Below are 24,081 nucleotides of genomic sequence, written 5' to 3' on the forward strand. Positions count from 1 at the left end.
TGGCCAATTCACCTGACCTGTATATTTTTGGACTGTGGAAGGAATCCAGAGCACCTGGAGGCACCCCATGCAGACACTGGGAGAATGTGCAAACTGCGCACAGTCGCCTGAAGCAGGAATCGAACCCAGGTCCCTGGCGCAGTGAGGCAGCAGTGCTAGCCACTGTGCCACCCCGTGCTGAGCTTTCCCAGCAAATGCTCTTTTTGTCTCTGATTTCCAACATCTCCAGTTCTTTTGGTTTTTATTTAGCATACTGACAAAATAGTTGACAGTTTTATCCTTGTTAAGTTCTTGTAAAACCCTTTATGAGCAGTATGAGGTGATTTTGAAGCCTCAGAATGTCCTGGAATTCTTCCGCTAAACCGTTCTGAAATTCTAACTTTCCCACCACTTCTAAATCCTCCTGAAAACTCATCTCCCTGACAATACCATAATATCTCCTCTTTGTTTTCATGTCCCTCTTTCTAACCAACATTCCCTCTCTTCCCCAATTCCTGTTAAAGCCTCTGTCGAAACTGATCTTTTTGTGACTGAGATTGTGCACTCAGGCTAACATGTTAATATTGTATCAAAGTTGCCTCGTCACCATTCCTCCATTCCCACAATGAGATTTTCTTTCTACATCTGTAGGCTGTTTTAAGGAGTTAATGCATATAACTGAATATGTTATGATTGCTCCAGGGAAGTCTGGTCTGTCCTCTGTAATCGAATCCCATTACAGCCTGGCAGAGCTCAGTTTGACTTCTGTTCAATCCAGTGACATTATCGTGGAAGTATTTATTGCTTTTAGAAGCTCCTTTTAATGTTATAAATGGAATCATTTGTTCAATGTGTGAGATAAATCCAGTGACCCTGGTGATGGGTAATTCTGCACTAAGGCAAATTATTGTTGTCCTTGCTGCAAATTGTCCTTTCTGTGCCTTCTGGTGCTCCTTTTCACAAGCTGTGCTGATGGATGAGGTTGTAAAAAAAAATTAAACCATTGATTGCTTCTTACAGGCAGAATAATAAACAAGGAGCTTCGCCACTACCTCAGTCTGCAGTTCCAGAAGGGATCGGTGGACCACCAGCTACAACAGGTGATCCGTGACAATCTCTACCTGAGAACAATCCCATGTAAGTGCAGTCTGCCATGCAGCAATGTGGATGGTGTGCCTGTGTCTATGTCTGTCATATCAGTAGTAGTCTGGTCGCATCATACAGACAGCCAACTCATCAGTTTCTATGTGTCTCTCTCATTGCCTTGCAGCGGTCACATCACAGGAATGTAGCCAAATCAAGCTCTATGTTCTATAGTTTTGGCTGGAAAATTAAAGATTGGCTTTCCAACAAATGATTCTGGCTTTAAGTCCAAAACTGTGGGCCATAACTAAGACAAATCAAGAGTAGTAAGATCGTGAAGCATGCCACACCAGGAGTAGTTGTGAATGGTACAGTGGCTTTTAAGAAGAGGCTGGATAAACACGAGAGAGAAAGGAATAAAGATTATGCTGATGGATTTGGCTGAAAGATGAGCACTAGCATGGTCCAGTTGGACTGAATGGATTGTTTCGCTGCTATAAATTTCATTATAGCTTCATGAATAATTGAATTGGTGAGGCCAATAGTCTGAGAAACTATCATGGTTGCGAAGAGGAGTCATTGGACTTGAAATGTCAATTCTGTTGCTGTCTTCACAGATCCTGCTAGACCTCCTGGTCTTTCCAACATTTAGTTTTTAATTTCAGGTTTCTAACATCTGAATAGTTAACTGATTTAAGGCACTGTGGGGCATTCCTGTTGGCCTTGGTGCCTGGAGGTGGGGGGGAGTGGCATTGTCCAGGTGACCCTGATCAAGGATGCACACCTAAAGGATACTTCTTGACACTGTCGTGTTCGAGGTTTCCTCAAGTCAACTGACCCAGTACATTGTAAGTGTTGTGTATTTACTGACCTGCTCAAAGATCTTAGCCTGTGAAATCCTTCTCACTAGCAATTATCTCTTCAAGAATAAAAGAAAGCCCTTAATTTATATTTGCCAATAACAGGCAGTGACATGTAAAAGCTAGCACATTTTTGGTCAATAAAATCCTTGATTTTTAAAATCTCAGGTATTAATAGTTTTTTGCCCATAGTTTGGAGCATAACCATGGTTTTTGAGAGTCAGGGGAAGATCCTGTTCATGTCTTTAATGTACAACACTGAAGTTGTCTTGATCCAATAACATTGTTTTCAGGGAACAGAAAGACACTTGTGTTGTTTTATTTAGATGCTTGACAACCTGACTTGGAATTATATCTCTTATTCCTTGACTGTTGCCAGGTCAAATCCTGGAACTCCTAACATCACTGTGGAGACAGCTGCACCACATGGATTACAAATGTTCAAGAAGCTGGCTTGCAACGATTGCCTTTCAGGGCAATTAGGGATGGGCAATGAACGCTGGCCAAGCCAGGGGCACTTGCAACCTATCAATGAATTTAAAAGGAAGCACTGCTCCCCACATAATCCCAACTGTTTTGTTTTTGAACTGAGAGCCCTGAGACTTGAGAAACTTGCAAATTATTTATCATAAAATGCAATATTCATTGCATGACTGAATTAGTAAGTAAAATGGGAAAAAAAGCCTTAGATGTGTAATAACCTGAAGACCACTGGAACCTAAAAAAAAATTTCATCAGTAAAATGTAACACAGATTTACAACATTCACTGCTGCAAGAACTTTCTGATTCATTATGTGGTTGTATCTACTAAAGAAGGTGCAAAACTTGACCTACTCTTGGGAAATTTGTGGAATTCATTGCCGCAGAGTGCATTGGAGGCCGGGACGCTAAATGTCTTCAAGGCAGAGATTGATAGATTCTTGTTGTCTCGGGGAATTAAGGGCTACGGGGAGAATGCGGGTAAGTGGAGTTGAAGTGCCCATCAGCCATGATTGAATGGCGGAGCGGACTCGATGGGCCAAATGGCCTTACTTCCACTCCTATGTCTTATGGTCTTAAATAAAGCAAGGCAGGTGACTGAGGTGTCAGTGGGGGACTACTGTGGGACCAACGACCATAATTCTATTAGTTTTAAAATTGTGATGGAAAAGGATAGACCAGATCTAAAAGTTGAAGTTCTAAATTGGAGAAAGACCAATTTTGACGGTATTAGGCAAGAACTTTCAAGAGCTAATTGGGGGCAGATGTTCGCAGGTAAAGAGATGGCTGGAAAATGGGAAGCCTTCAGAAATGAGATAACGAAAGTGCAGAGACAGTATATTCCTGTCAGGGTGAAAGGAAAGGCTGGTAGGTATAGGGAATGCTGGATGATTAGAGAAATTGAGGGTTTAGTTAAGAAAAAGAAGGAAGCATATGTCAGGTGTAGACCGGATAGATCGAGTAGATCCTTAGAAGAGTATAAAGGCAGTAGAAGTATACTTGAAGGAAATCAGGAGAGCAAAAAGGGGACATGAGATAGCTTTGGCAAATGTGGTTAAGGAGAATCCAAAGGGTTTTTACAAATACATTAAGAACAAAAGGGTAACTAGGGAGAGAATAGGGCCCCTCAAAGATCAGCAAGGCGACCTTTGGGTGGAGCTGCAGGAGATGGGGGATATGCTAAATGAGTGTTTACTGTGAAAAAGGAAATGGAAGATATAGAATGGGACAACAGATTCTTGAAAAATGTCCATATTACAGAGGAGGAAGTGCTGGATATATTGAAATGCATAAAGGTAGATAAATCCCCAGGACCTGATCAGGTGTACCCTAGAACTGTGTGGGAAGCTAGAGAAGTGATTGCTGGGCCTCTTGCTGAGATATTTGTATTATCGATAGTCGCAAGTGTGGTGCTAGAAGACTGGAGGTTGGCTAACATGGTGCCACTGTTTAAGAAGGGTGGTAAGGACAAGCCAAGGAACTATAGACCGGTGAGCCTGACGTCGGTGGTGCACAAGGTGTTGGAGGGAATCCTGAGGGACAAGATCAATACATATTAGGAAAGACCAGGACTGATTAGGGATAGTTAAAATGGCTTTCTGTGTGGGAAATTGTGTCTTCAAACTTGATTGAGTTTTTGAAGGAGTAACAAAGAGGATTGATGAGGGCAGAGTGCTGTGCGGGATCTCTATGGACTTCAGTAAGGCATTCGACAAGGTTCCCCATGGGAGACTTGGCAAGGTTAGATCTCATGGAATACAGGGAGAACTAGCTATTTGGATACAGAAGATGGTGGTGGAGGGTTGTTTTTCAGACTGGAGGCCTGTGACCAGTGGAGTGCCACAAGGATCGGTGCTGGGTCCACTACTTTTCATCATTTATATAAATGATTTGAATGTGACCATAAGAAGTATAGTTAGTAAGTTTACAGATGACACCAAACTTGGAGGTGTAGTGGACAGCAGAGAAGGCTACCTCGATTACAATGGGATCTTGATCAGATGGGCCAATGGACTGAGGAGTGGCAGATAGAGTTTAATTTAGATAAATATGACGTGCTGCATTTTGGGAATGCAAATTGTAGCAGATCTTGTACATTAGGAGAAAGTGAGGACTGCAGATGCTGGAGATCAGAGTCGAGAGTGTGGTGCTGGAAAAGCACAGCAAGTCAGGCAGCATCCGAGAAGCAGAAGAATTGATGTTTCGGGCATAAACCTTTCATCAGGAAAGGCTTGTGGGTTGGGGCTGAGAGATAAATTGGGGGGGGGGGGGGGGGGGAGAGCTGTATGGAGGTAGCTGGGAAAGCGATAGGTGGATGAAGGTGAGGGAGAAAGTGATAGGTTAGAGGGGGCAGTGATGGACGGGTCCAGAGGGCAGTGCTGAGTTGGAGGCTTGGGACTGGGATAATGTTGCGGGAGGGGAAATGAGGAAGCTGTTGAAATCCAAGTTGATCCCGTGTGGTTGCAAGGTCCCAAGGCGGAATATGAGGTGTTCCTCCTCCAGGTGTCCAGTTTGGTGGTGGAGGCAGCCCAGGACTTGCACCTCCTTCAGAGTAGGAGGGGGAGTTGAAGTGTACAGCCTCAGAGCGGTAGGGTTGGTCGCTGCAGATGTCCCAGAGATGTTATCTGAAATGATCAGCAAGAAGACGTCCTGTCTCCCCAATGTAGAGGAGACCACATCAGTTGCAACGGATGCAGTAGATGACATTGGTAGAGTTGCAGGTGAATTTCTGATGGATGTGGAAGGATCCCTTGGGGCCTTGGATGGAGATGAGGGGCATGATGTGGGTGCAGGTTTTGAACTTCCTCTGGTGGCAAGGAAAGGTGCCAGGTGTTGGGTCTGGCCTGATTTGGTGGGGGGGGGGGGGGGGGTGGACATGATGAGGGAGTTGTGGAGGGAATGGTCTTTTCGGAATGCTGATAGGGGTGGGGAGGGCAATCTATCTCCGGTGGTGGTATACATTTGGAGGTGGCGGACGTGGTGGAGGAGGACGCATTGTATGCGGAGGTTGGTGGGGTAGAAGGTGAGGACCAGGGGTTCTGTCCTTGTTGCGTTGAGAGCCGTGGGGTTCAAGGGGGGTGGTGCATGAAGTGAAGGAGATGTAGTGGAGGGCATAGTCAACCACGTGAGAAGGGAAGTTGCAATCATGAAAGGAGGAGGCCACCTGGGACTTTGAGGTGAAATTGATCATCCTGGGAACAGATACGGCGGAGGTGGAGGAATTGGGAATAAGGGATGACAGTTTTACAGGAAAAAGGTGGGAGGAGGTGTAATCCTGGTAGCTGTGGGAGTCGGTGGGTTTGTAGTAGATGTCTGTGGTTAATTTGTCACCAGAGACTGTGATGGCGAGGTCGAGGTGGAAGGTGTTGGTAAAATTGATGAACTGTTCAACTTCCTTGTGGGAACATGAGGCAGCGCTGATACAGTCATTGATGTAGCGGAGGAACAGGTGGGGCGTGGTGCCGGTGTAACTGCAGAAGGTGGATTGTTCCACATATCCGACTAACAAGCAAGCATAGCTGGGTCCCATGCAGGTGCCCATGGCTCCCCCTTTGGTTTGGAGGAAGTGGGAGGATTGGAAGGAAAAGTTGTTGAGGGTGAGGACCAGTTCAGCCACGTGGATGAGGGTGTCAGTGGAAGGGTGCTGGTTGGGATGGGCGTGAGAGGAAGAAATGGAGGGCTTGGAGGCCTTCATTGTGGCGGATCGATGTGGACAGGGATTGGATGTCCATGGTGAAGATGAGGCATTGGGGGCCAGGGAAATGAAAATCTTGGAGGAGGTGAAGGGTGTGGGTGGTGTCCCGATCGTAGGTGGGGGGTTCCTGGACTAAGGGGGACAGGATGATGTCAAGGTAGGAAGAGATGAGTTCAGTGGGACAGGCGCAGGCTGTGATAATGGGTCGATCGGGGCAGGCAGGTTTGTGAATCTTAGGAAGGAGGTAGAATCGGGTGATGTGGGGTTCACAGACTGAGAGGTTGGAGGCAGTGGATGGGAGATCCTTATACACTTAATGGTTAGGACCTAGGGAGTGTTGCTAAACAAAGAGAGACCTTGGAGTGCAGATTCATAGTTCCTTGAAAGTAGAGTTGCAGGTAGATAGGATAGTGACGAAGGTGTTTGGTATGCTTCCCTTTATTGGTCAGTGTTGAGTATAGAGTTGGGAGGTCATGTTGCGGCTGTTCAGGACATTGATTAGGCCACTGTTAGAATATTGCGTGCAATTCTGGTCTACTTCCTATCGGAAAGATGTTGTGAAACTTCAAAGGGTTCAGTAAAGATTTAAAAGGATGTTGCCAGGGTTGGAGGATTTCAGCTATAGGGACAGGTTAAATAGGCTGGGGCTGGTTTCCCTGGAGCATCGGAGGCTGAGGGGTGACCTTATAGAAGTTTATAAAATCGTGAGGAACATGGATAGGGTAAATAGAGAAGTTCTCTTCCCTGGGAGAGTCCAGAACTAGAGGGCATAGGTTTAGGGTGAGAGGGAAAAGAGAACTGAGGGGCTATTTTTTCACACCGAGGGTGATGCGTGTTTGGAATGAGTTGCCAGAGGAAGTGGTGGAGGCTGGTAAAATTGCAACATTTAAAAGGCATCTGGATGGGTATAGGGTTTGGAGGGACGTTGACTGGGTGCTTGCAAGTGGGACTAGATTAGGTTGGGATATCTGGTCAGCATGGACGAGCTGGACCGATGGGTCTGTTTCCGTGCTGTACATCTCTATGACTCTCTGACTCTAATAGCCCCTGTTTTTAAACTATCAAGTTTCTTGAGCTCTTTGATCCGAGAGGATGGGAGGTTCTTGTGGACATCAAGGGGAGTGGGCAAATGCTGATCCTTCCTCAACACCAGCTTTTTGATAAGGGATGTTGATTCTTTCCATATCGCCTACATTTCTCCTATATAAATCAATGTCCTTTTTCCCTAAATAATTGGCCTGAAGCTCTATGCCTTTGCATAAATGTATATGTTTTACAGCTCAGGATATAACAAAGTTCTTTACAGCATATTTGAGCTGAACCAGTGCTGGATCCTCCGAGCTCCCTGCTTCAATCATTGCTTTCATTCACCATGTCCCATCTCAACCAATGCTCCAGCGCACTCGCTTTGAGTAAAAATTTTTCCTTGATGTACAGCCTTGTGTTTAAGATGTAAGGAATAAGAACAGGAGGAGGCCACGTGTCTCCTCAAACCCAGTGAGAATCATATTCCAAACAAGCTGTTAAACTGAGTCCAGGTCTGCCCTCCTGTCTGGGCATCTGGAGCAATATTAATTTTTCATCCAACACCTATAAATAAATTGTCTTTATCACCTTGCTGTTTTGAAGGAACTTGCTGTGTGGAAATTGGTTGTGACAGCTTCCCAGATTATAACAGTGACTATGTTAAAAGGGTTCAATTAGCTCAAACCATGACTGGTTGGTTCTGTATAAATACAAGTCTGTTTCTCAGTGTTCTTCAAGTACTCGTCCAATTTAGTTTTAAATGATTGTCTAATCTCTGTTCTTATCGATCCTTGGTGAAAACATTTTTCTTTCATCCAGATTCTACACTTACTCATCAAAATATCTTTCTGCTCTCAACAAACAAGCTCTTACTTGAATTTTTTTTTTGGTTTTGTTTCAGGCACTACAAGGCCACCCCGTGAAGGTGAAGTGCCAGGGGTTGATTACAACTTCATTTCTCTAGAGGAGTTTAAAACCCTCGAGGAGAGCGGAGCCCTTCTGGAAAGTGGAACCTTTGACGGTGAGTTACTGAATCCTTGCCCTTGTTTCACTTGCCTCCTATTACAGCTGCTTTCTTCAAGAATTGTTGTGCCAGAGGCTGGGAGACAAGGGGGCACTCGCAATGACACTCTTTCCCTTAGGGTCACTTCTGCTCCCCTATATTCAAAACGTTTCTGAAATCACCAAAACCAACTTGTATTTGTCTAGTGCCTGTTATCATTGTTAAACATAACAAAACACTTCATAAAAGTCTTGTAGAACAAAGTTGTGTCCAGTATTGGAGCTATTCAGAAGTAATCAAAAGTTTGGTTCACGTGGTAGTAATCTAGGCATTTCTTAGAAATGTGGAGTGGTTTAGGGAGAAAATTGTCAAGTTTTATAGAGGACCAGAACTAAAAGGAACTGGAAAGTTATAGGGTTGGAGGAGATTATAGTGATAGAACAGAGGGGGTTGGTGCAAGACCATGGAGTTTTGAAACTGAGGATGAGAAAGACCTGGAGCTGGCAATGGTCAGTGAGCACAGAGGTGATGTGAGAGTCAGATTCAGTATAATTCAGGGTTTAGTGTATCCTTTACGTAGCTGCAGCAGTAACTTAGTATGTGAATAATGTGTTTAAAAAGTAAACTTTGCAGAATAGTGTTCCGTGAACAGTGTCCCATCTGGCGTCTACGGCAATGCCCCTTTTCAGTGCCAAAGTGCATGTTTAGGCCTATAACAGATATTCCCATATTTGTAGCTAACAAATGCATGTTTAGATCTTTTTTTGCATGTTAGGAGTTGGCAGTGATTTTTCAGCTCAAATGCCTGTCTACTGTTAAATTGTATTGATCACATAAGTTGCCACATTGGATAAGGTGGGCGATGCAAGCCTTATTATCTAGAAGAATGCATGGAAGTTTAAGACACCTCCTCACAAGCAGCTTGTTTGCAACCAACAAGCAAAAGATAAATTGACCTGCACCAACACCAGTTTATATTTAATCGACAAGTTGGTCCCCGTTTTCAAAGGAATTTTCAACATTTCAAAGTCAATTTATGTACAGTGATCAATGGCAACCAAAAATGTCCAGATGAGAATGAGTTCCACCTGACTGTGAGGCTGCCAATATTCTGCCTTTCACTGAAGTTTTCCCTACTTGTGACTCTGAAGGAAGAAATTTCTGAATGGGAGGCTCCTTTATTTTTAAGCTCTGTCCTTTAGTTGTTTAATGTTTTACCTACTTCAGCCCATATTGTGTGGTTCTGGTGTTCTGTACAAGGGTGAAACTGCTCATCATGGTTAAAATTATCTGGTCTCTTGACAGTCCTAAGTACAAGTGTTTGTTGACTCTCAATACCATTTCTCCTCATCAAATTCCTCTCTCCCATTGTCAGTTTTGATTGCTCTCTTCTGTATTCTTCCATTAACTGCAATCACCTTCCTACACTAAGGTGACCAGAACTGTACATAATATTCTAAGTGCTGTCGCACCAATGATTTAGGAACTGTTAGAATTGCCTCATTTTCAGCAGAGTATTGACCTTCTGATGCATCTCAACATCTGATGATTCACTGCCACTAAGCATTGTTGTGGTAGTTTCAATTTGTCAGTCACTAGCCTTTCATTTTCCATGCATACTGTTCTTTCAAGTTTAAGAAATCATCTATCCATATTTCTATAATTTCCTCAACCTTTCAATCCTCTGATTAAGAGCTACTTTTTTACTTCTTTAAAATTGATTTCTGCCCTTTATGCAGCTTTTCTGCTACTCAAACTCATATTGCTACCTCCAAACCTGACCATTCCAATGCAGTCAAGGCTGTTCTATCCTGCAGAAACTTGAGGTCACCCAGAACTCTACCGCCTCATCTTAAATTGCGCCAAAGTTCTGTTCATCCCTGATTTTTGTGCTTCCTATCTACATTGGTTTCCTCGAACCCATGATTAAAGTTAAAAACCATACAACACTAGGTTATAGATAAACAGGTTTATTTCGAGTACAAACAGCTCCAACCTTGAGTTGCTTGTACTTTCGAAATAAACCTGTTGGACTATAACCTGGTGTTGTGTGGTTTTTAACTTTGTCCACCCCAGAGTCCAACACCCGCTCCTCCACAACTCATGAGATTATAAGAACCAGGAGCAGGATTACACCGTTCAGACTATAGAGTCTGCCTCATTCAGTAAGTCATAGCTGATCTGATTGTGATTTTAACTTCACTCTCCTTTCTGTCTCTCCTGTAGATCAAAAATATGGCTGACTTAGTGTTGAATATATTCTATAAGCCATAACTAATTCAGTAATTAGTATCCTTTAAAAAAGAAAATCTGCAGTCCTTAGCTGGTCTGGCATATGTGTGAATTCAGAAATACAGCAATGTTATTGACTCCTAACTATCCTCTGAGCAATTAGGGACAGACAAGACATGTTGAGGTAGCCAGCAATGCCATCATTCCATGAACAAGTTTTTAAAATCTTGCCTCTAATACTGTTCATTGAATTCTAAAGACTAAGTACCCTTTGAGAGAAGAAATACTTTCACCTATCTGTCTGAAATCGGGACCTCTTTATTTTTAAACCAAATCTTGATGTTACCAGAACTTATACTAGGTTCCCCAGTTTGTTAGGATTCCATATTGGATATCTCAAGCTGTTGTAGTCCTGTGGGAGGATGTTGAACTGGTTCCCCTTCTTTATTTACCCACCCCCTCTTCACCCTAACTCCATTCTTTTAAACTGGTGTGCAGCACTTATTTAGAGCCAGTCTTTACCTACAATGCAGGGTAACTAGGGAATATTTCTTCAACTGTAATTTCACTGCTGGCTAAGCTTGAACCCTGCCTGGTATACGCAGACACTCAGTCACACTCGCATACTCCGGTAGAGTTGCAACTGGCTTCGTAACCTCTATCAAAGGGAAAAATGCATAATGTGTCTGCACTTTGGGACATAATCTTCAGAGTAATTTGCTGTTATGTAAAATTGTCAGATAATTGTAATCTTTGTAGTCACAAGATCATCATCCAGACTGCTTGAAGTTTCTTTGATATCTTTAGGTGTTACATTCCATTGGTCCCACACAAGTTTTCTTTCTTACTCTTGCAATTGTCTGTCTAGCTGTCCTTTTTTGCTTTTTTTTAGAAAAAACACACATATTGGAAATAAGGGAAAAAACTGTCCGCAGAACTTTGGGGTTCTGACCCCCTTGTTCTAGAATCCCCTAACAGGGGGGAATATATTCTCAGCATCCACCAGATCCAGCTCCCTCAAATCTGAAAAACATTTTAATCAGGACAGCTCTTGTTCTTCTAAACCTCCAATGGATAGGAGTCTAACCTTCTCAACCTTTCCTCCTAAGACAAGCCCTTCATCTCAGGAATTAGCTTGGTGAGGCTTCTCTGAATTTTTCCAGTTAAGCAACATCATCTCAGTTTTAAAATCCTCATCCTTGTCTTAAATCTCAATGTTTTCTTGCCTTTCCCAATTTCTGTAACTTTTTCCAGCCCCACAGTTTCCGATTCCTTCATCCCCATTTTGACTGCTGCACCATTTGTGGCTGTACCTAAAGATTCTTTGTTCTCCTTGAAGGTGGCTCACAGTTAAATGTGCTTTGATAGCGCTTTTTGTTCCAAATTTAGAATGTTTTAGTATATTAAGCATGCTTGTTGAAGGCATGTGGTTAAGTGTAAACTGCCAGCAATGGGGCCAGTCTTGGGTAAGAACTTGTTCATGTGCTTCTGCAGCATAGTGATTATCACAGCCATTTTCCACATGAAGATCCCTCATTTGAAACAAGGCAGGAACATTAGGGATGCTGATTTTAATTCAGTTGCGGGGAGGCATTGCTCTGAAAATCTAAAGGTTCAGGTCTGGAATTAAGCAGCTCTTACTCACTGCTTTTCCCTGTTTCAGAAATTTTTGAAGGTGATGAGCTATATACATGACTCTCTGCTCTTAAACTGAATCGAGATTGACTTCTGGATTCCACCTTCTGAACCAACTGGCTTTCATGAGAATAAAGCAGGGTGTTGTGATGATTCCTTTCCTCCTTGAAGTTCTCATCTCTTCATGAAGCACTTCCAATTTCTCAGTGATAGAACCAACACACAGTGACCTTTGCATCTTAGGTGGTCAGTTTTCATTATAAATGTGTATATGGATAGTTCCAATGGTCAAACAGCAAAGTCAGAACATAAAACTGGAAAATAAGAATGGAATTCTGTCACTGCTGTCATCTAGTTATCCTTTGTTCTCTGCTTTTAATTTACTTTAATACCACACTTGCAATTTCACAGAATGTGAACTAATGTGAGTATCCTTACATTCCATGATGACTGACATTATTGTGACCATTAACTATTTTCTCAAGTTTGACAAATCCCAAGTTAAGGAACTAGATAATTAAGTCAGCGTGACTAAGGGGAAGAGTAGGCAGAGAGCAGATGATGAATTCAAATGGACAGGGTGTCTGAGGTGCATTTGTTTTAATGCAAGAAGTGAAGTAAGGGTAAGGCAAATAAACTTAGGCCTTGGATTAGTACCTGGGAGTATGATGTTATTACTACTACAGAGACTTGGTTGAGGGAAGGGTGTGATTGGCAGCGAAATATCCCAGGATATTGATGCTTCAGGTGGGATGGAGAGGGAGGTAAAAGGGTAGAGGAGTTGCATAACTGGTCAGGGAAGATATCACACCTATGCTGAAGGAGGAGACAATGGAGTACTGGAGCAGTGAAGCAATATGGACAGAGCTCAGAAATAGGATGGGTGCGGAAACAATGTTGGGGCTGCAGTACAGACCTCCCAACAGCGAGCGTGAGACAGAGGTACAAATATGTAAACAGATTATGGACAGATGTAAGAGCAACAGAGTGGTGATGATAGGAGATTTTAATTTTCCCAACATTGACTGGGATTCAATTAGTGTTAGAGGTATAGATGGAGCAGAATTTGTAAGAAATGTCCAGGAGGGTTTTCTAGAGCAGTATTTAAAGAGTCCAACTCTAGAAGGGTCCATACTGGACCTGGTGTTGGGGAGTGAGCCCGGCCAGGTGGTTGAAGTTTCAGTAGGGGATTACTTAAGGAATAGTGATCACAATTCGATAAGTTTTAGAATACTCATGACAAAGATAAGAGTGGTCCTAAAGGAAGAGTACTAAATTGGGGGAAGGCCAACTATAGCAAACTTCGGCAGGAGCTGGGGAATGTGGATTGGGAGCAGCTGTTTGAAGGGAAATCCACATTTGATATGTGGGAGGCTTTTAAAGAGAGAATGATTAGAATGCAGGAGAGATATGTTCCTGTGAAAATGAGGGATAGAAAGGACAAGGTTAGGGAACATGGATGACAGGTGAAATTGAGAGACTAGTTAAGAGGAAAGAGGAAGCACTCGTAAGATCTAGGTGACTGAAGACTGACGAAGCTTTGGAATAATATCTGGAAAGTAGGACCAATCTGAAACAAGGAATTAAGAGGGCCATAAGAGGTCATGAGGTAACTTTAACAAAGAGGCTTAAGGAAAATCTCAAAACCTTTTATTCATTTATAAGGAGCAAGAGGGTAACTAGAGAAATGGTTGGCCCACTCAAGGACAAAGGAGGAAAGTTATGAGTGGAGTCAGAGAAAATGGGTGAGATTCTTAATGAGTACTTTGCATCAGTATTCGCCGAGGAGAGGGACGTGATGGATGAGGTTAGGATAGGGGTTTGGTTACTTAGGTCAAATCGGCATAAGGAGGGAGGAAGTGTTGGGTACTCTAAAAGGTATTAAGGTGGACCAGTCCCCGAATGGGATCTATCCCAGATTACTGAGGGAAGTGAGAGGGGAAATAGCTGGGTCCTGAACAGATATCTTTGCAGCATCCTTGAACATCAATGAGGTCCTGGAGGACTGGAGACTTGCTAATATTGTCCCCTTATTTAAGAAGAGTAGCAGGGATAATCCAGGTAATTGTAGACTGGTGAACCTGACGGCAGTGTCAGGGAAGCTGCTGGAGAAGATGCTGAGGGATAGGATCTATTCCCATTTGGAAGAAAATAGGCTTATCAGTGATCAGCAACATGGTTTTGTGCACGGAAGGTCATGTCTTACCAACTTAATATAGTTAAAAATCTCTCAACACCTGGTTGTAGTCCAACAGGTTTATTTGGAAGCACTAGTTTTCGGAGCGCTGCAAAAGCTAGTGCTTCCAAATAAACCTGTTGGACTATAACCTGGTGTCGTGTGGTTTTTAACTTTGTACGCCATAGTCCAACACTGGCATCTCCAAATCACAATTTAACAGAAGTCTTTGAGGAAGTGACAAAGTTGATAGATGAGGGAAGGACTGTAGATGTCATATACATGGACTTCAGTAAGCCATTTGATAAGGTTCCCCATCGTGGGCTGATGGAGAAGGTGAAGTCGCATGGGTCCAGGGTGTACCAGCTAGATGGATGAAGGACTGGCGGGGCAACAGGAGTCAGTAGTAGTGGAAGGGAGATTCTCAAAATGGAGAACTGAGACTAGTGGTGTCCCACACCACTGTTGTTTGTGATATACATAAATGATTTGTAGGAAGGTATAGGTGGTCTGACTAGCAAGTTTGCAGATAACGCTGACATTGATAGAGTAGCAGACAGTGAAGGGGACTGTGAGAGAATACAGTAGAAGATAGGTAGATTGGAGAGTTTGGCAGAGAAATGGCAGATGGAGTTCAATCCGGGAAAATGTCAGGTGATGTATTTTGGAAGATCCGATTCAAGAGTGAACTACACAGCGAATGGTTAAGTACTGAGGAAAATTGTTGTACAGAGAGATCTGGGTGTTCAGGTCCATTGTACTCTGAAGTTGGCAACACCGTCAATAGAGTGGTCAAGAGGCATATGGCATGCTTTCCTTCATTGGACAGGGTATTGAGTACAAGAATTGGCAAGTCATCTTACAGTTCTTTAAGACTTTGGTTTGGCCACATTTGGAATACGGTGTATAGTTCTGGTCGCCACATTACGAAAAGGATGTGGATGCTTTGGAGAGGGTGCAGGGGAGGTTCACCAGGATGTTGCCTGGTATGGAGGGCGCTAGCTATGAAGAGAGATTATGTAGATTAGGATTATTTTCACTAGAAAGATGGAAGTTGAGGGGTGACCTGACAGGTCTCCAAAATCATGAGAGGTGTAGACATGGTGGATAGCAAGGAGCTTTTTCCCCCAGAGTGGGGGATTCAATTACTAGGGGTTACAAGTTCAAGGTGAAAGGGGAGAAGTTTAGTGAAGATATCCGTGGAAAGTTCTTTATGCAGAGGGTGGTGGGTGACTGGAACGCTTTGCCAGCGGAGGTGGCAAAAGCAGGCACAATAGCATCATTTAAGATTTATCTAGATAGATACGTGAAGGGACAGGGAGCAGAGGGATACAGATCCTTAGAAAATAGGCACAGGTTTAGATAGAGGATCTGAATTGGTCCAGGCTTGGAGGGCTGAAGGACCTGTTCCTGTACTGTAATTTTCTTTGTTCTTATCTGCAGTACTGGGTAGTGGTGGCATAGTGATAGTAGCACTGTATTAGTAAGCCAGAAGCCAAGGCTAATGTTCTCAAGTCAGGTTCAAATGCTACCACAGCAGATGGTGAAATTACAATTCACGTTAAATTCAGAAAATTTAAATTTGAATTCAATTTATCAGCATTTAATGACCATAAGACCATTGGTTTCTGTTGTAAAAATCAAATTGGTTCACTAATGTCCTTTAGGGAATGAAATTTGCTGTCCTTACCTGGTTTGTCTTATGTGTGACTCCAGACCCATAACAATGTGATTGACTCTTAAATGTCTTCTGAAATGGCCTAAGTAAGCCACTGCGAAGACTAAGAGAAGGAAATAGGTAGTTAGCTGTGTTTCTTTTTGATGGTACAGACTTGATGGGCTGAAGACCTTTTTCTGTACTCCCTGATTCTGACTGAAACTGATCGAGGCAACAACAGATTCAGCCCTTGGATCCTGCAAAGTCACTGAAGTTGGAAAGGGTGTGATATGTAATCAGGGTGGGGTACTTCATGCTATGGCACATGCCCCAATTCTACCATTGCTTTCAAGGTGGGGTCGGCCTTACTTCAATGGAGAGTGTAGGAGGGCATTGCCAGGAGCTGAAAATGAGGTGTCAACCTGCAGAAGCTGTACAGGACTGCTTACATGTCAAACAGTGAAAGCAGTATGCATAGACTCTGCTTAAACTCTCACAGCTAACTGATCGGATTTAACCTCTACAGTTCTGCTGCATTCACTCCTGGATGGTGATTGGCAGTTAAGTAACTAACAAGTGTAGAAGGCAGCCCACTCTTAACAATGGGGGAGCTTACTGCGTCAATGCAAAGGTTGAGTTAAAGTATTTGCCCATCTTCATGACGTGCTGAGTGCATGATCCATCACTACCACCTGAGATTTCCAGCATCAAAGATTCCAGTGTCTTCGACTTATTCCATTCATTCCATGTGATATCAAGAAATATCTGACAGCACTGAATACTGCAATGTCCTGATGGCATTGTGGCAATCATGTTGAAGACTCATGCTCTAGAACCAGTTAATCTGTTCAAGTGCAGCTACATCACTAGCGTCTACTCAACATTGAGAAAAATTGCCTGTGTTTGTTCTTCGTTATTACTATTTCACAATGCTGGAACTTTGTTGCTAACAGCAATGCTTGTCCCTACACCCCAAAGACTGGAATCGTTCAAGAAACAGTTCACCATCTCCTTCTCAAAGGCAATTAGGAATGGGTAATAAACACTACCCCATGCAATGACAAGCTCATCCCTTCAACACTATTTTTAAAAAGAATTCAATATACTTTCACCTTTCCTCCTTTCACCTTTCCTTATCTAACTTTATCATATTCTTCTGTTCCTTTAACATTCTTATCTACCTTGTCCTCAGATATATCTGCACTGCCAGCCCCTCCACTTTTTGCACTTTCATTACTCTCTCGATAAAGAGCTTTCTTCTGAATTCTCTGCTGAATTTATTTGTGACCTTTATGGTTGCTAGTTTTGAACTCCCCCACAGATCAAGACTTCTCTTTGTATGTGCACTACCAAACTCTTTATATTAGTGAGTTTTGAGAAGGTTTGTAGCTCAGGTTGAGGTTCTGGATGGAGGTTTGCCTGCTGAGAGTAAACCTACATCTCTTTATATTTTTGTATCTATGGAATCGTTCAAGAGCAAACTGTTTTTGCAATCCCTCCACACCCATCTCCATTCAAAAAAAAAAGAAACCCTCCTATCAAGCAAGATAAAATGAAAGTGTTCTGGATGAATTCCACTTCATTTTGAACTCAAACACTTCCAGCCAAGGTTAGTATTACTGTCTGCTGTATGAGTCCTGGTTGGTTTTGAACTTCTGTTGCTCATCTCAACTGTTAAATCTGATTTCTCTCCACAGATGCTGTCGGACCCGCTGAGTTTATCCAGCAATTTCTAGTTTTGTATCTCACCTGGTGATCTGGTTTCACGGTAAAGGGAAGCTTTAGCTTTGCAAAATGTTTGACGTGGGAAATATGCAACTGAATGATACAGCTTTATTTCTGAACTTTGATTGAGAAGTGAGTATCGGTAAAGTGGTATGAAGGTGAGAACCTCACTTGTTCTTTGTGCTGCCCTGAACTCGACAGGTAATTTCTACGGGACACCGAAGCCTCCTGCAGAGCCTGGCCCCTTTCAGCAGGATGTGGTTGATCAGGTTGTTCTGGACGATGGGTCAGAGGAGGCACAGAGGAAACGAACAACATCTGTGAGCATGATGCAGCGAGCCGACACCATGGTCCCAGATGAAGAGGAAGATGATGAAAGACCCACTGCCAATGGGACCAGTTACCCAGGTGAGGCAGAGTGGGATCACCGGCATGTTCTGACATTGCCTGGTATTGATGTGGCTGTGACTGTGTTTCTTTTTACTGTGCTTGCACTTTTGCTTAGAATGTTATGTGGTAATCCATCACCAAGGGAAGGTTTGCTGATGTTCATCTTGCTGTCACACTTTCCTTTAAGAACAAACAAGGTGAGAAAAGCAATTAATTGAAGTAGTTGCAGTCACCGAGTCAGAGAGCTGGAACTGAATGTGATATTCCACATGGGCTGTATTTAGCTTCTTGTACAAGACTGCTCCTTGTGCCTTTCTTCTTGTACTTGTCATAGCTAACTATACATCCAAGCATTTCACTGCATATTTTACAAAGCGTAACCAGCACAGACACTTGTATTCACTAGCTGCGTGATATTTTATCCCAGGCCAACATAAATCTGTCAAGGTTGAATTTCAGTCTTTTGCAATCTGTCTTGCGTGGCTTTCACTTTTCAGTCTCAAGAGTGTAATCAAGGGACTTTTTTCATTCTGAAGGACCAGGGCCCAGCCACACCGAGGGCGTAACAGAGTTCAGGTACTTGGATCCGGTTACTAGGGAAGACTTAGTCGAGCCATTGCCAAACAATTGGGAGATGGCCTACACTGACAGTGGGATGATTTACTTCATCGAGTGAGTATCTGTCGCTGAATGTGTCGGGGTCTTTGTAAAATTGAGATTGATTGTTTTGACCTTTAGTAATATATAGTAACAACAATTCACATTCATATAGCGCATTTAACAAAAGAACATCCAAATTGCTTCTCAGCTGTGTTAAGTGAAAATTTGTCATGGTGCTACGTTCAGGAGGATTAGCACAGATGACCAAAAGCTGAGTCTAAGAGGTGAGCTTTAAATGCACCTTCCACAAAATAGGATGGGTGCAGAGTTTTCCGAGGGAATTCACACTGAGCTACATGATAGGCTGTAATCGTAGGGAACACAATTCCATTTTATTGTCTGCAGCAAACTGCCAAACTCAGTCACTCCTCTTGTACCCAGTACAGCCAGATATTGATTAATAACCTGACAGTTCTTAGCAGGCATTGGGAAGACGTTAAAGGTGTGCAGTCTTGTCTGACATTTAGATGTTTGCAGATACTTCCTCCTCTTTACTTCTGGATTCCTCCTCAGCCCCTTGTACCATATCATTGTGTTTCAGTAACCTTACACAGTCTTTCTGTAATCCAGCTGCCTTTCCTATACTCTCGCTCTCATGCATCGATAGATAGATAGGGAGAGGTTTCTTGCATCACTGTTATTGTTTGAATTGTAATTTTTCTCTCCTTTCACAGTCATAACACTAAGACAACTACTTGGCTGGATCCCCGTCTTGCAAAGAAAGCAAAGCCCCCAGAGGAGTGTGGTGAAGGGGGTAAGTAGATGTGGCATGATTTGCTCTTCAGGCAGAAGTATTTTTAATCAAGGATACAAAAGTGTTTCCATTTAGTTTTTCCATTGAGAGTGCAATTTGACATTGAAGCACACTCCTCTTGTACTGTATTGGGGAAAAAAACATGTCTGTGAAGGTAGCCTCACTTTTCAAGTCATCCAAAATGGTGTAACCACTTTGTTTTTGATTTGGGCTGAAAGGAAGTTTTGGGCTGTAGATTTTGTATAAATAATTGTTAGTGATTCTGTTTTCTATGTTGCGCATGTACCCTACTTTGTTAACTTGTTCCACTATGTTGCATTGTGTATTTACATGTGTTTATACAGAAACCTCTCCATGTAACAGGAAATCGGGGGGTAGAAATTCAGTAATTCTGGTGTTAAAACTCAGTGCTGAATACACACAGCAGACCAGTCAGCATCTGTAGCAAGGGATGAGACAGGTTATCACTGCTGTGCAACGTTTGTGGGAACAGCAATACACTGATCACGCTGCACACTGTTCAAACCTTTTCCTTACTACCATTCGCTCAATAGGTTTTGACACGTGGCTGGCAAAGATGCCTTTTATGGCAAAGTTGGCATTTAGATGATATCCTTTCTCTTAATCCTGAAGTATCAAATGTATCAAGGTGGTCAGACAGGCCAATTACATCACATAACAAAGCTGTATCCTATTAGTTTCTTGGTTTCCTCAAGATTCTGTAGGTTATTTATTGCATGTTTCTTTGTAAATCTGATAGCTGTTTCTCGTTGCTAGTGATCAGTAACTGCTATCATCTGTGTGACACCTTTTGTTGTCAAGTAGGCTCAGGTGGAGCATGAGCACCAATATTGATCAGTTGGACTAAATGGGCATGCTGTTAATATAAAGGAATAGGAAGAGAAGCTGTGCACAAACTACAAATTGGACAGGTAAGAGTGGGTCAAAATGAGTTTCTTGCTCTGAAGTGAAAGTGTTGAAGGATTATTACCCCTGCTGTGTGGAGAGAAGCAAAGAATGTTTACATTAGTTTGGAAGAGGCTGCCATTCCCCCTTCAGGGCAAAGGAATTGAGCAAACGTTATGAGTTGGAGTTTAGGAGTTATCAATATCTGTAGCCAGCAAAGAATAACCTTGCCATGGGTTTATGGTGACATGTTCCTTTTGAGAGATGCTGACTAGATACCCTGTGCATCAATTATCTCAGTCTCCTCAAAGTTTCCTTTTTGCTTCATGCAGGTTGTTGGTGAATTTATCTACAGTCAGACTGCAAGACGCTCTCTTGTGTAGACTGCTACTCAAATTAACAAAATGTTACATGGAGAGTCTGATATTAGGCTGAGAGCATCAGTGGCTGTCATTTGATTGAGGGGTTCTAACAATATTCCAAACTGGCAGAATGAAGCCCTAGACTAGGGGATTCTGGACCTCATTGGACACCTATCTTTCTGTGCATTTTATCTTGACTCCCAAAGTAAACCTAAAAGAAAAACCCATAACTTGGTCAGAGGTTGTAGTGCCACAAACTTCTGACCTTTTTTCAGTGTCCACTTTGCTGTGTGAGGTATTTGTGCATTTGGCATAAGGTGTCACGTTGAGAGATGTGTGGGTATGGGAAATTATTACATAGGAAAATTTCACTGAGGCAATTCAAATCACGAGGGTAAAGTTTGAGCAGCGACTGACCTGCGGGTGAACCCTGAGATTACATCACAGCCTGAAGCTGCTCCCTCGTGTCTATTTTGTTCCATTTTCCACCAGTTTTCTCTCTTCCTCTCCTGAAGGCGCTGACCCCATGCTGGGGCAAGGTTCCACGGGCACCGGTTGCCCACCAGCACCTCGCCCAACTGGCCAGTCTACATCTATAAGCCTATACGGTGAGTTTTGACAGCCTATTCAACCCTGGAGGCTTCACGGATGAGTCCGTCCTGGGTTCTGTCCTCATGTTGATGTCCACACAATCATGTTTGGCTGCCGTGTGGAATCTTGACCCCTCCTTAGGATGTCAGCAGTTCGTTCGGGCGGGTAGAGCTACACAGGCATAGAGTGGGGCACTGAACCCTGAGATTTCCTCAACTGTATCTGTGACCTTGGACATCCGAAAGACCCATATATGTCTATCTTTATTGAAGTAAAGAATGCATTCCTGTATATAGTGCTTTGCGCAGTATCAGTTCATCTCAAGGTATGTTGCAGACTGGGTAATGTACTGACATAATTTAAATTGAGGTTTTTGGATCTGGTTTCTTTGACTGATTGGCATTCACACTGGAGTATTCACCATTGCTTGAAACTTTAAATACAGATGAAAGAGAGCGAGAGTTTAGAGGTGAGAAGAATGATACGGGCATGTGTATTAGGAACAGGAAGTAGTCACCTGGCCCCTCGAACATGCTCTGCCATTCTGTAAGATCATGATTGATCTGCTTGATTCAGATCCCTACAAATCCCACTAACCTTATAAACAATCTGTCTACCTCTGCCTTAAAAATATTCAAAGACTGTTTCCACCACCTTTTGATGAAGTATTTGAAGAATGCAAAAGTAAAAACTCAAATCGCAAGCAATACATTCAATTTGTATAACTGTACAAAGATGTATGCACTATTTTGCTATATAGCCAAAGGTGTTAGGAATTGCAAGCACTTGAGTCTATATAGCATTTCATGTTCTTGTGACGTGCTAAGTCTATTGAATTTTCAAGATTGCAATCGATAGATTTTTGTTGGGTGAAGGTATTGAGGAATATAAAGAGAAGGCGAGTAATTTAAAGTATTGATTAGATGTTACCAAATAGAATGATGGAACAGCTTTGATTGAACGGTCTCCCCCCACCATTCCAAAGTATTTCACCATCAGTTCAGTACTGCTGTCGTCTCTTTACTTATGTAAAAGGGATGCAGCAGCCAGTTTGCACGCATCAACTTCCCGTAAACTGATAGTCCAGTTGGTGAGTTAACCTGTTCCTTGCATTCTTGGTTGAGGAGTGAATGGTGGTCAGAATCTTTTACATCACCTCAAACGAGGAAATGAGGTCTTGGATAAAGATCTCTTCCAAATGGCAGCAGAAATGACAGCATTCCCTCTGCTCTGTGGTAAGGATTCAGACTAGATGATCCACTGGAGGTCCTGAACCCTGATGTTCTGATTCAGAAGTGAGTGTGTGCTCTCTAATGTAATGTAGATAATAATGGAGCTGTACATACTTTTAGGGATTATGGGCATGCGTTCATCCTAAAAAATAGGACTGAACTCAGCAACAGGATATTCGGCAATAGTGAAGTAATGAAAGATATCATACACGTAGCACTTATCACTGAAAGCTTTTAGAGTGCTTGAAACAATTAATTTTACAGTGACAGGATAAAAGCAAATACAAATGCTCTATGCCAGTAAACAGCAATGAGAAGAATGAGCGATGGATTTATTTTTGGTTGTGTTTTAAGTGAAATGTTGGCTGGCACATCAGGAGCATATCCTACTCTTTACTGCCATGGGATCTTCAGTACTTGTCTGGCATGCCAGAGAGATGGGATCTTGGCTTTTGCCTCTTTGGGTGCAATGCCAATGTTTAGACCTGTAGACCTTTACACCTTGAGAAAGGAATGATTTGCACTGAACCAACCTGGGATTGAGAGGTGGCTGTGTGCGCGCGTGTGTTCAAGGTATCTTGAAAAGTCATGAGGCTGAACTAATGCCATCCACAATATGAAATAGTTTGGTTTGAGTTGTGTGTAGGAGTAATTCTGTGGATGGAAGTTTTTGTCATGTTTTTGATAGCATGTGGATGTCACAGGTGTGGCCAACATATGTTGCCTGTTCCTAAGTGCCCTTGAACTTGGCTTGCCAGGCTATTTCAAAGGGCTGCTAAGAGCCAACTACATTGCGATACAGGCACCATTGCGATGTGTCTGGAGTCATATGTAGGCCAGGAAACATAAGGATGATATATTGCCTTCAAGTTTTCTTGAGCAGTTATGGCTGACTTCAATCCAACCTGAAGTGGAAGTGAATGAAAATGAAACAACAGAGGCAGAAACAGGTGGGATTGTTTCCTGACTCACCCTGTTACAGACACGACTTAGAATCAGTTGTGTCTTGAATTCATTTTTCTGTTAAACTCCAGTGCAGGACTGGAGAAACATTGGACAAGTGACAGCACCATTCATTCAACGAGCCATAAGGAATAAGAAATGGCCTTGAAAGTTCCCATTGAAGAAAAAGCCTGAATGTAACCAAGCGTAATAAAGATAAATTGAGCAAAATGCTCAAATATGAAAAAGATAAATCAAAAAATTAAATGGGATTGGAGAACTGGAGACATTGCCTGAAACAAATCAGAAGAGCATTGGCATTGATTTTTAAAAAAAATGAAACCGAGAGATGATTGCAACTTTAGACTATGGAGCTTGGAGTGCAATGGAAGTTATTCATTCACGGAGTCTGTTTCTGTACTCACTCTTCAATTAGAACTGCCTGCCTTATACCCGCTCCCCTACGTTCTTCCTATTCAAATAGTTAGCATTTGCTCAATAGAGGATTAACCGACAGGAGGATTGTATTTGGCATGGACACTGATATTCTGGAAATCAGGTCATGAAATTAAAGGAAGACAGTTGAAATGCTGAATTAAAATTCTCTATGAAGAATGCCTCAATGTCACTGATATGACCAGCTTCTGTGGCACATGGCACATTCGAGAGAATTTTGAAGTCAGTATAGTACAG

The 24,081-nt window shown here is 42.6% G+C and overlaps 1 protein-coding gene across 1 annotated transcript in view; it reads left to right on the top strand.

The window, feature by feature from the left end:
- LOC140467494 (membrane-associated guanylate kinase, WW and PDZ domain-containing protein 3-like) overlaps positions 1 to 24,081 on the top strand; it is a 135,733-nt gene that overhangs the window by 73,153 nt on the left and 38,499 nt on the right. The window contains 6 exon segments of the mRNA XM_072563911.1: positions 1,000 to 1,116; positions 8,025 to 8,144; positions 17,753 to 17,959; positions 18,478 to 18,613; positions 19,276 to 19,355; positions 21,139 to 21,231. Of these exon segments, the coding sequence (XP_072420012.1) occupies positions 1,000 to 1,116; positions 8,025 to 8,144; positions 17,753 to 17,959; positions 18,478 to 18,613; positions 19,276 to 19,355; positions 21,139 to 21,231 (753 nt within the window).

This window comes from Chiloscyllium punctatum, chromosome 45, assembly GCF_047496795.1.
Source record: "Chiloscyllium punctatum isolate Juve2018m chromosome 45, sChiPun1.3, whole genome shotgun sequence".
NCBI lineage: Eukaryota > Metazoa > Chordata > Chondrichthyes > Orectolobiformes > Hemiscylliidae > Chiloscyllium > Chiloscyllium punctatum.